The sequence below is a fragment of the Ranitomeya variabilis genome, chromosome 1 (genome assembly GCF_051348905.1).
Source record: "Ranitomeya variabilis isolate aRanVar5 chromosome 1, aRanVar5.hap1, whole genome shotgun sequence".
NCBI lineage: Eukaryota > Metazoa > Chordata > Amphibia > Anura > Dendrobatidae > Ranitomeya > Ranitomeya variabilis.
In genome coordinates, this window is record NC_135232.1 from 785,859,808 (window position 1) to 785,876,389 (window position 16,582).

Sequence of the window (16,582 nt, forward strand, 5' to 3'; positions counted from 1 at the left end):
TTTGTTTACCGAAGAATCGCAACGTTAGCTGGAAACCTTTTCTACACAAGACATCAACAAACTCCAGCACCGCAATTTGTCATCAGAGATATGAAGCCATTTGGCAGAACAAACCTGACAGGCAAGCTCGCTGTTCTATTATGCTCATGTAACGTAGATGTCGGGAGTTAGCGGATAACATAAGGATTACAGTTTACATTTTTCAAATAAAGCAATAGTACGCTTGAAAATAAGACATTGTAATATATCAGATAAATCTCCTTTTTCCTACTGGACTGATCATTTATTCTCAAAATTCTCAATTCACAGCCAAAATCTGTTTTCAGTGAATTTAGATTTTTCCATTATTAAGATCGGAGATGACAGTTGATGCTTGTAAGATTCTATGGAGGAAGAGAAGGTAGAGGCAGACACATACAGTACATTCTGTTGCAGGTTCTCCTCAAATTACAGTTACATTTTAATGTTAATGGCCCTTGATAACATACCACTACAAGGTTTATAATGGCAATCTACTGAAGACTAGAGATGAGCGAATTTGCTCGGGTTCCCTCTTATTCGGCAAGCTGTAGAGAGAACCCAGCTAGTTGGATCGCGCCGGCCGATCAGCTGATTGGCGCAGCAGCTGCATGTGTCGCGGCTGTGTCACAGTCTTGACACATGTACGGAGAGCCTGTTTGTTGGGCTCTCTATGCATGTGTTGTGACTGTGACAAACAGCTGATCGGCCGGCGAGATCCAGGAAGCCGGGTTCCCTCTGCAGCTTGCCGAATAAGAGGGAACCCGAGCAAATTCGCTCATCTCTACTGAGGACAAGGAATTTTGGAAAATGTATTTTTTAGGAAAAAAACCCTAAATATTAATATATGACGTAAAAAAACATATTAAGTTAAAGGTTGAACTCGATGGACTTAAGTCTACCTTCAGCTTTAAAAGCTAGGAAACTATAAATATACTTCACTCTTTCCCAAAAAAAAAGTTCCCTCTTCTCTCAGCAACAAATGCATGAGGATGTGTTGTCCTCTCTGGGAGATCCCATAACAGCCACCTCAGCTGGAGTTGTGGAGGTGTCATGGTACAAAACCAGTTCTGCAGGCCTTTCATGATGACTTGAGAGGATGGTTTGCTGGGATTTATGCTTTCATGGAAACTGTTCAAGTTTACTGTAAATAGCTCAGTTCTATGGGACTTCTTGTATACGGTAATCATTTCTAACCCCACCATGGTGGAGAATGTCACTAGTGTTCAGTGTGAGAGTTTCCTTCTTGGTTAGCTACTGCGCCTTTAGGGTATGTGCACACGTCCAGATTTCTTGCAGAAATTTCCTGAAGAAAACCGGAAATTTTCTGCAAGAAATCTGCATTTTTTTTTTGCGTTTTTTTCCGTTTTTTTCGCGGTTTTTTTAGCATTCTGCAAGCGTAATTAGCTTGCAGAATGCTAAAGTTTTCCAGCGATCTGTAGCATCGCTTGGAAAACTGACTGACAAGTTGGTCACACTTGTCAAACATAGTGTTTGACAAGTGTGACCAATTTTTTACTATAGATGCTGCTTATGCAGCATCTATAGTAAAAGATAGAATGTTTAAAAATAATAAAAAAAATAAAAAAAATGGTTATACTCACCCTCTGCAGACAGCCAATCTCCTCAGCGGCGTCCGTTCCTATAGATGCCAGTGTGGTTCAGGACCTTCGATGAAGTCGCGGCTTGTGATTGGTCGCGTGAGTCACATGAGCGGTCACGCGACCAATCACAAGACAGCGACGTCATCGCAGGTCCTGAACCACACCATCTTTAGGAACGGAAGAGAGAGCATGCACCGGAGAGGCGGGAACACTTCGGGGGCCATCAGAGGGTGAGTATATCACTATTTTTTATTTAAATTATTTTTTTTTGACCAATTATATGGTGCCCAGTCCATGGAGGAGAGTCTCCTCTCCTCCACCCTGGGTACCAACCGCACATAATCTGCTTACTTCCCGCATGGTGTGCACAGCCCCGTGCGGGAAGTAAGCAGATCAATGGGCTCCTAGGTGTGCGGAATCCCTGCAATTCCGCATTTTTAATGAACATGTTGCTTTTTTTTCCGCGATGCGATTTTTTCGCGGAAAAAAATGCAACATTTGCACAAAAAATGCGGAATACCCTGTAAATAATAGGAGGCATATGTAAGCGGTTTTTTTGCGTTTTTATAGCGAAAAAAACGCGAAAAATCCTGAACGTGTGCACATGGCCTTATGCACAATACAATAAAACATTTTGCATATGGACATTTTGGGGGAGATTTGTGAAAACTGGTCCGAGGGAAATGTGGAGAAGTTACTCATGATAACTTAACAGCTTGCTGGTTTCTCAGTCTAAACTGCCTGAAAAGAGCAATCTGATTGGTTACCATGAGAAGCTATTGGACTTCCATTGGTATATCTCCAACACGTGCATACAGAAGTGGGAGCCTTGCGATGCGCCTTGGTTCTACCAAGCCAGTCCCCGGCTCTCAAGCTGTCTGTACGACAAGGAGAGGAGACGGCTTTAAGTATGTCTCTACTAGGCTGTTTCGCAATTGTATCCGGAATTCTAAGCCATGCACCTCACTACCTTATTACTTGTCGTCTTCTGTGGGACGCAGGTGGGACAATGACATGGTTACAGAAGCGTAGCACTGGTGAGGGTTGCGTGGGGACAGAGACTGGTGAGTATAGTTTACCTTGGAGTCCCTTTGGAGAGCACATTTAATTTTGAGACTATTTTTTTTTTTTCTTAGGGCACCATAAGTGGCACATGTATTTTCAAGTGTACACTGTGTGGTGTTATTACCTATACAGGGCACCATTATCGACATTCTGCTAGCTAGGGGAACTTTTAGTGGCAGATTTGTAGAAATAATATTTAGAAGGTGCAATATGGGCAACACTCATATTTTCGCTGGGCAGTATCTGGTGCACCATTTAGTAGAGTACTATTCATTGCATTAGGAGGCATTAAGGGTATGTGCACACGTTGCGGATTCTCTGCGGATCCGCAGCGTTTTTTGAGGTGCAGAAACGCTGCAGATCCGCAATTGATTTACAGTACAATGTAAATCAATGAGAAAAAAAAATGCTGTGCACACTTTGCGGAAAATCCGCTGCGGTTTAAAAGAAGTAGCATGTCACTTCTTTTTTGCGAATCTGCAGCGTTTTTGTACCCACTCCATTATAGAAAACCGCAGGGGTAAAAACCGCAGCAAATCAAAAACACACAAAAAAACGCTGCGGAACCGCACAAAAAACCGCAGGTGCGTTTTCTTGCAGGAGAGACAGAATCCGCACCAGAAATTCCTAAGCCTAATCCGCAACGTGTGCACATAGCCTAAGAGTGCCTGAGAATTTCAGGGTCAATTTGCGTGGCAGTAATATTTTGGGGGTAGCATGAGTGGCACAAATATTTTCAGGATGAATATGGGTAGCTTTAATATTTTCAGTGGAACTGTGTGTTAAAAAATATTTTTAGGGGCACTAACTAATTAAGTAAATATTTATGTGGCAATCATATGTTCAAACATGATGGTTGGAAGAATATAAGGAACAAGGCGAAGAGGAAGAGCAGCATCCCAATGGCTTGATACAATCAAGATAACGGCACAGGAGACCCTGGACCTATCTAGGCTTGTACAAGGTTGATCTTCCTACAGATCGTTTATCCATCAGGTTGCCATGACTCGAGATCGAGCCGTAGGCCGTTAAAAAAAATAATTTTCAAAATGTAACATAACGTACATAGATCTGTTTTCATGGTACACAGTGACTGCCATTATTATATTTTTGGGCAGTGTTTTGCATTAAATACATGAAGCACTGTTGGTGGCACTATAAATTTCATGGGACACTGTGTATGGCACTTATGTTGTCATGAACCACTGAGTATGACACCATTATTCTTAGGTAGTACACTTGGGGCAGTATTATATTTAGGCAGCCCAACATGTGAGATAATTATATTTTAATTACACAATGTGTAGCAATTTTATTAAAAAAGACAGTGTGAGACAGTATTAAATATACTGTAGGTGGCACAGCGTGTGGCAGTTTTATATAAAGGACACACAGCATTTGGCAGAATATTCAGGGGCACAGTATTTGGTACTATTATTTTTAGGAACAGTATGATGTGAAATGATGTTAACAGATTGCTAGTGTTGGGGATGCCTGCAAAAATGAGGAGCTGAAGACATTGAGTCATGTCAGGGAGAAGTCATCGTTATGGCTTGGAAAAGAGGGAAAAGAAAAAAAAGAATTACTCCAATCAGAGAAGATGTCATCTACAAGTAGTAATTGGGATGCACATTTTTCTTCTAAATACAGTCATGGCTGAAAGTGTTGGCACCCTTGAAATTGTTCCAGAAAATGAAGTATTTCTCCCAGAAAATTATTGAAATTACACATGCTTTGTTATACACAAGTTTATTTTCTTTGTGTATATTGGATCAACACAAAAAATGGAAATAAAGGCAAATTGGACATACTTTCACACAAAACTCCAAAAATGGGCAGGACAACAATGGTGGCATCTTTCCAAAATTGTGGGTAAACAAATTTGTTTCAAGTATGTGATGCTTGTTCAAACTCACCTGTGGCAAGTAACGGGTGTTGGCAATATGGAAATCACTCCTCAAACCAGAAAAGAGGAGAAGTTGACTCAATCTTTGCATTTCGTGTCTGTGTGTGCCACACTAAGCATTGAGAACAAAAAGAGAAGAGAACTGTCTGAAGACTTGAGAACTACAATTGTTGAAAAATATCAACAATTTCAAGGTTACAAGACCATCTCCAGAGATCTTGATGTTCCTTTGTCCACAATGTGCAACATAATCAAGACGTTTATAACCCATATTACTGTTGCTAATCTCCATGGACGTGGATAGCAGAGAAAAATCGATGAAAGGTTGCAATGCAGGATAGTCCGGATGGTGGATAAGCAGCCCCAATCAAGTTCCAAAGAAATTCAAACTGTCCTGCCGGCTCAGGGTGCATCAGTGTCAGTGCGAACTATCGGTCAACATTTGAATGAAAAGAAACTCTATGGTAGGAAACCCAGAAGGATCCCACTGCTGACACAGACATAACAAAGCTAGACTAGTTTTCCAAAATGTATGTAAGTAAGCCAAAATCCTTCTGGGAAAGCATCGTGTGGACAGATGACACCAAGATAGAGCTTTTTGGTAAAGCACATGATACTGCTGTTTATCGAATACGGAATGAGGCCTACAAAGAAAAGAACACAGTACCTACAGTCAAATATGGTGGAGGTTCAAAGATGTTTTCAGGGTGTTTTGATGCCTTTGGCACTGGGTTCCTAGACTGTGTTCAAGCAGCATAAAATCTGAAGATTACCAAAGGATTTTGGGTCACAATGTAATGCCCAGTGTCAGAAACCTGGGTTTGCATCCTAGGTCATGGGTCTTCCAGCAGGACAATGACCCCAAACATACTTCAAGTAGCACTCAGGAATGAATGGAAACAAAGCATTGGAGAGTTCTGAAGTGGCCCGCAATGAGTCCGGGTCTAAATCCCATTGAACACCTGTGGAGAAATCTTAATATTGCTGTTAGGAGAAGGCACCCTTCAAATATGAGAGACCTGGAACCGTTTGCAAAAAAAGAGTGGTCCAAAATGCCAGTTGAGAGGTGTTGATGATTACAGGAAGCAATTGATTGGAGTTATTTATTCCAAAGGGTGTGCAACCAAATATTAAGCTGAGGGTGCCAACAATTTTGTGAGGCCCATTTTTTTGTCCAATTTACCTTTTTTCATGTTGTTCCAATATACACATGGGAAATAAACATGAGTATAATAAAATGTACAATTGCAATAATTTTCTGGGAAAAATACTTCATTTTCTGGAACAGTTTAAAGGGTGACAACACTTTCAGCCAAGACTGTAAGGCTGTGTGCACACGTAGCAGATTTTTCACATTTTTTTTCTCAGTTTTTCGCTATAAAAACGCTATAAAACCGCGAAAAAAATGCTCACATTAAGCATCCTATTTAATAGAATGCAATCCGCATTTTTTGTGCACATGCTGCGTTGTTTTCCTGAGCGGAATCGCATTCCAGAAAAAAATACAGCATGTTCATTAAATTTGCGGAATCGCGGGGATTCCACACAACCTAGGAATGCATTGATCTGCTTACTTTCCACACGGGGCTATGCCCACCATGCGGGAAGTAAGCAGATCATGTGCGGTTGGTACCCAGGGTGGAGGACAGGAGACTCTCCTCCATGGACTGGGTACCATATAATTGTTAAAAAAAATAATAATTAAAATAAAAAATTGTGATATACTCACCTTCGATGGCCCCCGGAGTCTTCCCGCCTCTCAGCGGTGCACGCGGCCTCTTCCGGTCCCATGGATGCTTTGTGTGAAGGACCTGCGATGACGTCGCGGTCACGTGACCGTGATGTCATCGCAGGTCCTGCACACAAAGCATCTATAGGAACGGAAGCTGCTGAGGAGATCGGCTGCCTTCGGAAGGTGAGAATAACCATTTTTTAAATTTTTTTTTATTCAGTTTTCCAAGCGATGCTACAGATCGCTTGGAAAACGCTAGCATTCTGCAAGCTAATTATGCTTGCAAAACGCTAGTTTTTAGCAGGAATATGCATGCCAATTTCCACGGCAATTCTGCGACGTGTGCACTTAGCCTTAATTGTATCAGTAATGGAATCATTTCTATGGTCTACAGTGTAATTATCGATGGTAACTTGTCCTTGTCCAGGTGGTAGCTTCTTCATGAAACAACAAGGTCATACTGGAAGCTGTCGTTTATAATCCAATAGAGAAATTACATAAATTATGGTTGCTGCTAATCATTAAGAGAATTTACCTAAACTAAACTAATACAAATAGCCAATGCATATATTTACAGAAGATTGCTGGGATTTCATTCACATCAGTGGCAATAACCCGCAGAGTCACTGTTAGGCCAGGGTCACACGTCCACATAAAAAAATAGTCAGTTTCATTCAGAAAACTCGGACAATGTTTTTCTCACTTGTCATCCGTATGCAATCCATTTTTTTACAACAGATATTAATAATTTACAAGAACATTTACAGTTTTCTGTTACAGTATTGCAATTTACCAGTCAAAACAGATGCTATAATATGGCTCTGTATGACATCTGATTGATGTTGAAAGGGGGAGTTTCATCGGATGCACAGAAAAAACTAGTGTATGCGGCGATTTTTGATCCAGTCAGAGAAAAAAATTAGCTCATCTTCACTGACCTATTGAATAACATTGGTCCACATGCTGTCCATGTGTAGTACGTATTTTTACGGACAGCACTCAGACCAAAAATACGGTCTAGTAAACGAGCCCTTAAATAGGCAATGTACAGGTGCAAACATTAACCCCTGCCTGCCATCAGACGGATTGTACATCCGATGGCATAACCCCCGCTTTGATGCGGGCTCCAGCAGTGAGCCAGCATCAAAGCGGGGACATGTCAGCTGTTTTGAACAGCTGACATGTGCCTGCAATAGGCGCGGGAGGAATCGCGATATAAGTAGATAAGTAGTTAAATGCCGCTGCCAAACTCTGACAGCGGCATTTAACAAGTGCTTCCGGCCATCCAGACGGAAATGTGTGCCCCCGTGACCCACGTCACGTGATCGGGGGTCATCGACGAGTCGGCATGACTCCTTGAGACCTCTATGGTTGTTGATGCCAGATTGCTATGAGCGCCACCCAGTGGTCAGCGATCATAGCAATGCAATAATTCTGCTACATAGGGGTGATCTGAGCCTCGCCTCTATGCAGCAGAGGCGATCGAGTTATGGCAGCTTCTAGCCTACTATGGAGCGATAATTTCATGACGTAGTTGCGATGTAGAAGTCATACGGGACATTGGGAATATCGTGCACACCTTTGTTACACACTGCGATCATGCCGCCACAGCGGGACACTTGACGACGAAATAAAGTTTCAAACGATCTGCTACGACGTACGATTCTCAGCGGGGTCCCTGATCGCAGTAGCATGTCAGACACAGCGATATCATAACTATATCGCTGGAACGTCACAGATCGTGCCGTTGTAGCGACCAAAGTGCCACTGTGTGATAGTACCCTTAAAAATAACCTAGACATGTTTGGTGTCTCTGAACTCGTAATGACCTGGAGAATCATAATGGCAGGTCAGTTTTAGCATTTAGTGAACCTAGCAAAAAAGCCAAACAAAAAACAAGTGTGGGATTGGCCTTTTTTTTGCAATTTCACTGCACTTGGAATTTTTTTCCTATTTTCTAGTACACGACATGGTAAAACCAATGGTGTTTTTCAAAGTACAACTCGTCCTGCAAAAAATAAGCCCTCATATGGCCATATTGACAGAAAAATAAAAAAGTTATGGCTCAGGGAAGGAGGGGAGAGAAAAAGGAAAACACAAAACCGAAAAAAGATCCGGTGGTCAAGGGGATAAAGAGACTTCAGTGCTTGCACTCTTGCCTTTACCCTCAACACAGGTGGTCAATAGGGGTCCCACGAGTCAGACCCTTATGATCTGACATTGATGACTTACCCTAAGAATAAACTATTAATATTGTGATCACAGAAAACCCGGCTAGGTTATATTTAGTGCATGGACAATTCTAGTTTCCACAAGATATTCCCAGCACGAGCAAGTTTTGCTATATTAAGTAACACCTAATATTGCTGTACTAAACCATGTATGAGTTTACTACTCCAGAGCATATGACGGAAATAAGCTGTAGATAAACAAGAATAAAAAATTAAGTGTAAAATAAGAAATAGCAACTGTACATTTAACAAAACTATAATACATGACCTACGTGTCTACAGTAACCCACAATTACACCTTCCCCAACTTAGCAGATTCGGCCAGTAACTGTCCCTGTGCTTATCATTTCTCAACCAAACACACTCTGTTCCTACAAACACCCAACCCTTCCCAGTGATAATGCCCTGTAATCACATGGGAAGTGTAAGGTCAGTCATAGGACAAATACCCTTTGTAACAGTAAAACCCTTGCTTAAGTCTATATGGACAGTGTATTTACCAGGGTGCATGTGCAACTGTAAATCTTCTCTGCATTCGATTATTCCGGCTCATGAGAAGTTTGCGGAGAAGAAGTGGTGAATTACGCGGCGAGTTACGTGGAGAGCTGAGAGGCGAACTCCGGGGAGAACTCCTGGGGGACCCATGCGGAGATATGTGAATGGCGCTTCTCTGGGGAGAACCACTTCTTGGTGGCACCTGCATTTTTGAGTTCTTATACAGGTGAGATATAAGAGTTGTTGGCTTTGAAGTCCAGTAGTTGAGTTTTGGGTTATTTTGAGGAGATCGATCGGACAAAGATCACAGTGGAATATTTTCGAGCTTGCAGCCTGTTCTGTAGTGTCCGTATGCATACATCAGTAGTTATATCCCAAGCCAGTTTCAACGCAAGATTAAACAAGCAATAATTAAAGGTTGTGTACATATCCCATAAAGAGTGTGTTCTTTTTGTAGATCCGCACTAGCACCAGAGATCAATCTCAAGCTTCTTTCCTTCTACCAACATGAGAATTTGTAGTGCCTGGATGCAAACTTCAACAGTTGGATTTTTCTTATCAGAGGAAGCAGAGAAAAACTTCTTCTAGGGGTAGAACCGGTCTTGAAATCAAGACGCCAAACGTTTTTCGGCTTCTTAAAGTTTTGAGACACAGCTAGAGTGTCAGCTCTTCAGTGGAAAAGTCAAAGTACATGTTGTCCAGACTCACTGCACTCTTCCACTCCAGCTCACAGACAGCTACAAGTATAGAGAACGGATCCTGTTGCAGTTTGTTTATCCACGCTGTCTCCAGCATTCTCAGCCAACTCTACGTCAGTCACCCAGCTCTCTTCCTTCCTCCTACACCCTGGCTGAGACTGGCAGGACTAAGGGAAGACCACATAGGTTACCAAGCTTTGTAGGAAGCTCGAAGGACCTAGAAGTTGCATCTGTCCAACATTATAAGGTGCTGTAGGATATATCCGATGGACTTGATGTATTTCTGTGAACATATGTTTGTGCTTCATCTTAGATTTATCTCGCTCTTTCTCAATGTATAGAAGGCACTCGCAGTCAGGTTAAAAAGTAAACTCTTACGAAACGTCCTGGTGTTAATAATGGAGAGACGAGGTTCCCTCCCTATTTCATCATAATTTGGCAGGTTTCTAACAGCAATCAATATTCAAGGTGAATTAATTCCAAGTATTAATAGAATAATAAATCAGAAATTAAATAGTTATTAAAAAAAAATCTCCTTACATACCACACTTACAGAATAATACAAGAAAATACAAGTGGACTGACACATGCGACTTCATAATTAGAATTATTAAAATGTATATGATAATAATCACTTATATGAAGCAACTTACTTTACGCCCAATAGTAGAAAAAAGGGCCCTCTACTTAGACACTTGCTTAAAGGGGTTTTCCTATGAACAAAAGTTCATTTTAATCAATAGATCTTGGAATAATAATAATTTCCACAATTGGATGTGATTAAATAAAATGTTCCTGTGCTGAGATAATCTTATAAACGTGCCCCTGCTGTGTACTGTGTAATGGCCATGTCTGACCGTACAGGAACATGGTATGATCATACCGCAGCTCCTGGGCAGAGGGGGAGGAAGCAAAAGAGAGTATACAGACAGGATAGCAGGGGATCAGAGATGATTCTTTGTGTGAGGTAAAACATTGTTCACTAACTGGTTTTAAGAAATGTTTTAACTCACAGAAAGAATCAGCTGTGATCCCGTGCTGTCCTGTCTATATACTCTCTTGCGTCCTCCCTTGCCCAGGAAATGTCATATGATCAGACCATGTCCCTGTACCTGTTGGTGAGACACACTGATAAGGAATACAGTTTGTGAGCCCCAATGGGGACAGTGATGATGATGGGTGGAATTAAAAAGAATCTTCAGCAGGTTTTTGTAATGTAATCTGCGAGCATCAGCACATCTGGGAAAAGACCCTGATTCCAGCAATGTGTCACTTATTGGTCTGCAGGCTGTAATTTTGTGGTTAAATATATTTTTATTAAGGAGAAGAGAATTTTACAAGAAAAACAGTAGTTGAAAACTACGTCAATGATCAAAGTACTTTTTCTTATAATATACAATTCGAGAAGAGTAACACAAAAAAACACTCATTCACAAACCTTGCATAAATCTTACAAAAAAGAGAGAAAAAAAAAAAATTAGAGGGAGTAAACCCTCAAGAATGACTACGGTATCTTTAACATATAAGCAATGACTCCTTGCCCCCGCAACAGGCGAGGACTTTCATTACCGTAAATAAAGTAAAGCATACCTAAAATCAGTTCGCCCATGTCCCCTAAAGCGAGACATGCACACAGATGGTATCATTATAAAAGTAACTGGTAAATCATGGTACAGACCTATCACACCGAGCTGGTGGAAGGTGAACAGCTCACCCAGGGGGGAGATAGAAAGAAGAAAAAATAGAGGGGGGAGCCCAATTAGGTGGGGCTCAAGAAAAGATATTTAAAATGAGAACATGAAAAGAAAGGAAGAGTAGCTTAGTAATCGACTGTAGAATAGACAGGTGTATTCAGGTAAACAGGTCAGGGAAACGAGCAGAATCTTTAAATAGAATCCATTCAGTCCAGGTACCTAAGAAGGAGACCCTTGTCTGTGAAAGGTCTGCTTCAATTTCCTCCATCCTAAAGATGGTTTCAAATTCTGAAAACCACTCCAAAACATCGGGGGGAACCGGGTCTCGCCATCGGCGGGGGATGACCGTTCTAGCAGCTGCTAGGCAAAATTTAAGGATGTCCTTTTTTTGGGATCTCACCGAACCGGGAATCATGGAGAGCAATGCCATCTCCGGAGTACCGGTGATGTGCTTGCCTGTGATCAAACCATAATTTCGGAACACTTGGTCCCAGAATGTTCTAATCAAGGGGCAGTCCCACCAGATATGCAAAAGGGAGCCAATGTCATTTCCACACCTCCAGCAGCAGTTTGAAATTGAGGGAGAAAATTTGTGTAACCTGTCAGGTGTGAGGTACCACCTATATTGCAGTTTATACCCCTTCTCCGAGGCCTCACTGGAACTCGGGAGTTTATGGTTCATCAGGAAGCAACGCTCCCAATCCTCATCCGACAGAGTCCGCCCTAAATCCTTCTCCCAAGCAGACTGGAAATAGAGCCTTGCGTCAGAGTCAGGTGTTGAAAAAATTGAGTAGAGGGAAGAGATTCCCCTGCTCGGGGCGTCACCACCGGCAAACAACAGTTCCAAGGGAGAGAGTCTACAGTTCGAACCCCTAGGCAAATTCAAAGAGGCCAGGAAAGACCGGACCTGCAAGTACTCCCACCATAGAAGTTTAGTGGAGAGAGATTGGGTTTGGAGGGAACAGAGGGTGGGAATCTCGCCACGCTGTAAGATATCACCAACCCGTATGTCATCCTCGTATTTCCATCCCATGAAGGCTTTCCTGTGAATGCCCGGAGGAAATGCCGGGTTGCAAAAAATAGGTGTAAGAAGGCTGGCCCCAGAAGGAGCGGACCCCTTCACCCCACTGCAGTGCCATGCCCTCATAGCCTCTGAGGTTAAGAAGGAAAATCTCCCCCGTTGAAGAGCATATTGCTTTGGGATCCACTGAAGATACTGAAGAGGCAAATCGGACCATTCTTGTTCCAACTCTACCCATTTTTTAAATTTAATTTTATATTTCCAGTCCAAGAGGCGAACTAATATGGCCGCCCTGCAATAGTTTCGGAGGTTGGGTAGACCAACCCCACCAAACTGGCGTGGCCTAGATAAAACCTTGTAACTCACCCTCGGTGTTTTCCCCTTCCAGATAAAACGGGAAATCAAGGACTGTATTTTAATAAAAAACGATTTATGTGGCCAAATGGGAATTGCCTGAAAGATATAAAGAAATCTCGGCAGGATATCCATCTTTACCACCTGAATCCTACCGAGCCACGACAGCCTCAATGGGCCGTAAGACTCCAGAAGGGATCCCACCTTGTTCAAAATGACCTGATGGTTCAAAGAAAATAATTGAAGAGGATCCGAGGTGAGGTTCACCCCGAGATATGAAATCTGATCCCGTTGACATCTGAAGGGGAAGGCCTGCTTCAAGGAAGCCACCACGGAAGAAGATAGAGAAATGTTTAGGACCTCAGTTTTGGAGTAATTAATCTTGAAGTTACTTAAATCCCCGAAGGATTCGAACTCCTTCATAAGCACTGGAAAAGAGACGACTGGGTTAGAGACAAAGAGGAGGATGTCTGTTATGACCCCAGTGGACAGGGTCTCAGAGGAACGTGTAAGTCTGCAAGATACAAAAATCCAGCTCATAGGGCTGTGGTAACTGGGTTGACCAAATAGCTACTCCTAACGCCAACACTAGAAGTAGCCGGGGATCATGCCTACGGTGATCGCTAGATGACTCGCGCCAGCCGGAGAATCTAACTACCCCTAGGAGAAGAAAACAAAGACCTCTCTTGCCTCCAGAGAAAGGGACCCCAAAGCAAGATACAAGCCCCCCACAAATAATAACGGTGAGGTAAGAGGAAATGACAAACACAGAAATGAACCAGGTTCAGCAAAGAGAGGCCAGCTTACTAATAGCAGAATAAAGCAAGATAACTTATCTGGTCAACAAAAACCCTATAAAAATCCACGCTGGAGATTCAAGAACCCCCGAACCGTCTAACGGTCCAGGGGGAGAACACCAGCCCCCTAGAGCTTCCAGCAAAGGTCAGGATACAGATAGGAACAAGCTGGACAAAAATACCAAACAAAACAAAAGCAAAAAGCAAAGAAGCAGACTTAGCTTGAAAAACAGGAACCAGGATCAGAGGACAAGAGCACAACAGATTAGCTCTGATTTCAACGATGCCAGGCATTGAACTGAAGGTCCAGGGAGCTTATATAGCAACGCCCCTGAACTAACGGCCCAGGTGAGGATATAGGAAAAGACAGACGCTCCAGAGTCAAATCACTAATGACCACTAGAGGGAGCAAAAAGCAAAATCACAACAGTACCCCCCCCTTAGTGAGGGGTCACCGAACCCTCACCACGACCACCAGGGCGATCAGGATGAGCGGCGTGAAAGGCACGAACTAAATCGGCCGCATGAACATCAGAGGCGACCACCCAGGAATTATCTTCCTGACCATAGCCCTTCCACTTGACCAGGTACTGAAGCCTCCGCCTGGAGAGACGAGAATCCAAGATCTTCTCCACCACGTACTCCAACTCGCCCTCAACCAACACCGGAGCAGGAGGCTCAGCAGAAGGAACCACAGGCACAACGTACCGCCGCAACAAGGACCTATGAAACACGTTGTGGATAGCAAACGACACAGGAAGATCCAGGCGAAAGGACACAGGATTAAGAATTTCCAATATCTTGTAAGGACCAATAAAACGAGGTTTAAATTTGGGAGAGGAAACCTTCATAGGAACAAAGCGGGAAGAAAGCCACACCAAATCCCCAACACGTAGTCGGGGACCCACACCGCGGCGGCGGTTGGCAAAGCGCTGAGCCCTCTCCTGTGACAACTTCAAGTTGTCCACCACAAGATTCCAGATCCGCTGCAACCTATCCACCACAGAATCCACCCCAGGGCAGTCAGAAGGTTCCACATGACCCGAAGAAAAACGAGGGTGGAAACCAGAGTTGCAGAAAAACGGCGAAACCAAGGTGGCGGAACTAGCCCGATTATTAAGAGCAAACTCAGCTAACGGCAAGAAGGTCACCCAATCGTCCTGATCAGCAGAGACAAAACACCTCAAATAAGCCTCCAAAGTCTGATTAGTTCGCTCCGTCTGTCCATTAGTCTGAGGGTGGAAAGCAGACGAAAACGACAAGTCAATGCCCATCCTACTACAAAAGGATCGCCAGAATCTGGAAACGAACTGGGATCCTCTGTCTGACACAATATTCTCAGGGATGCCGTGCAAACGAACCACGTTCTGGAAAAACACAGGAACCAGATCGGAAGAGGAAGGCAGTTTAGGCAAAGGAACCAAATGGACCATCTTGGAGAAGCGATCACATATCACCCAGATAACAGACATGCCCTGAGACACCGGAAGATCAGAAATGAAATCCATGGAGATATGTGTCCAAGGTCTCTTAGGGACAGGCAAGGGCAAGAGCAACCCGCTGGCACGAGAACAGCAAGGCTTAGCTCGAGCACAAGTCCCACAGGACTGTACAAATGACCGCACATCCCTAGACAAGGAAGGCCACCAAAAGGATCTGGCCACCAGATCTCTGGTGCCAAAAATTCCTGGGTGACCTGCCAACACCGAGGAATGAACCTCGGAAATGACTCTGCTGGTCCACTTATCAGGCACAAACAGTCTGTCAGGTGGACAAGAATCAGGCCTATCAGCCTGAAATCTCTGCAACACACGTCGCAGATCTGGAGAAATAGCTGACAAGATAATACCATCCTTAAGAATACCAACAGGTTCAGCGACTCCAGGAGCATCAGGCACAAAGCTCCTGGAAAGAGCATCGGCCTTCACATTCTTTGAACCTGGTAAATACGAGACAACAAAGTCAAAACGGGAGAAAAACAATGACCAGCGGGCCTGTCTAGGATTCAGGCGTTTAGCAGACTCGAGATACATCAGATTTTTGTGATCAGTCAAGACCAACACACGATGCTTAGCACCCTCGAGCCAATGACGCCACTCCTCAAATGCCCATTTCATGGCCAACAACTCCCGATTGCCCACATCATAATTTCGCTCCGCAGGCGAAAACTTCCTAGAGAAAAAGGCGCAAGGTCTCATAACAGAGCAACCAGGGCCTCTCTGCGACAAAACGGCCCCTGCTCCAATCTCTGAAGCATCCACCTCAACTTGAAAGGGAAGCGAGACATCAGGCTGGCACAAAACAGGCGCCGAAGTAAACCGACGTTTCAACTCCTGGAAAGCCTCCACGGCAGCAGGAGCCCAATTAACCACATCGGAGCCCTTCTTGGTCATATCCGTCAAAGGTTTCACAATGCTAGAAAAGTTAGCGATAAAACGACGGTAGAAGTTAGCGAAACCCAAGAACTTCTGAAGACTCTTAACTGACGAGGGCTGAGTCCAATCAAGAATAGCTCGGACCTTGACTGGGTCCATCTCCACAGCAGAAGGGGAAAAAATGAACCCCAAAAAGGGAACCTTCTGTACACCAAAAAGACACTTTGAGCCCTTGACAAACAAAGAATTTTCACGCAAAATTTTAAAGACCATCCTGACCTGCTCCACATGCGAGTCCCAATTATCAGAAAAAAACAGAATATCATCCAGATAAACGATCAGAAATTTATCCAGATAGTTCCGGAAAATGTCATGCATAAAGGACTGAAAAACTGAAGGGGCATTAGAGAGCCCAAAAGGCATCACCAAGTACTCAAAATGACCTTCGGGCGTATTGAATGCGGTTTTCCATTCATCCCCTTGCTTAATGCGCACAAGGTTGTACGCACCACGAAGGTCTATCTTGGTAAACCACTTGGCACCTTTAATCCGGGCAAACAAGTCAGACAACAGCGGCAAAGGATACTGAAAT

At 43.4% G+C, this 16,582-nt stretch overlaps 1 protein-coding gene across 2 annotated transcripts in view; it reads right to left on the minus strand.

Moving 5' to 3' along the window:
• Nucleotides 1-16,582, minus strand: part of PDE4C (phosphodiesterase 4C) — a 670,949-nt gene that overhangs the window by 348,897 nt on the left and 305,470 nt on the right. The window contains exon 1 of one of the 2 annotated variants that reach the window (XM_077272892.1): nt 9,057-9,581. The exons of the other annotated variant lie outside the window; for it this stretch is intronic. Within the exon in view, the coding sequence (XP_077129007.1) occupies nt 9,057-9,259 (203 nt within the window). The 5' untranslated portion in view covers nt 9,260-9,581. Of the gene's footprint in view, nt 1-9,056; nt 9,582-16,582 lie in introns of those variants that run through there. 2 annotated transcript variants of the gene reach the window in all.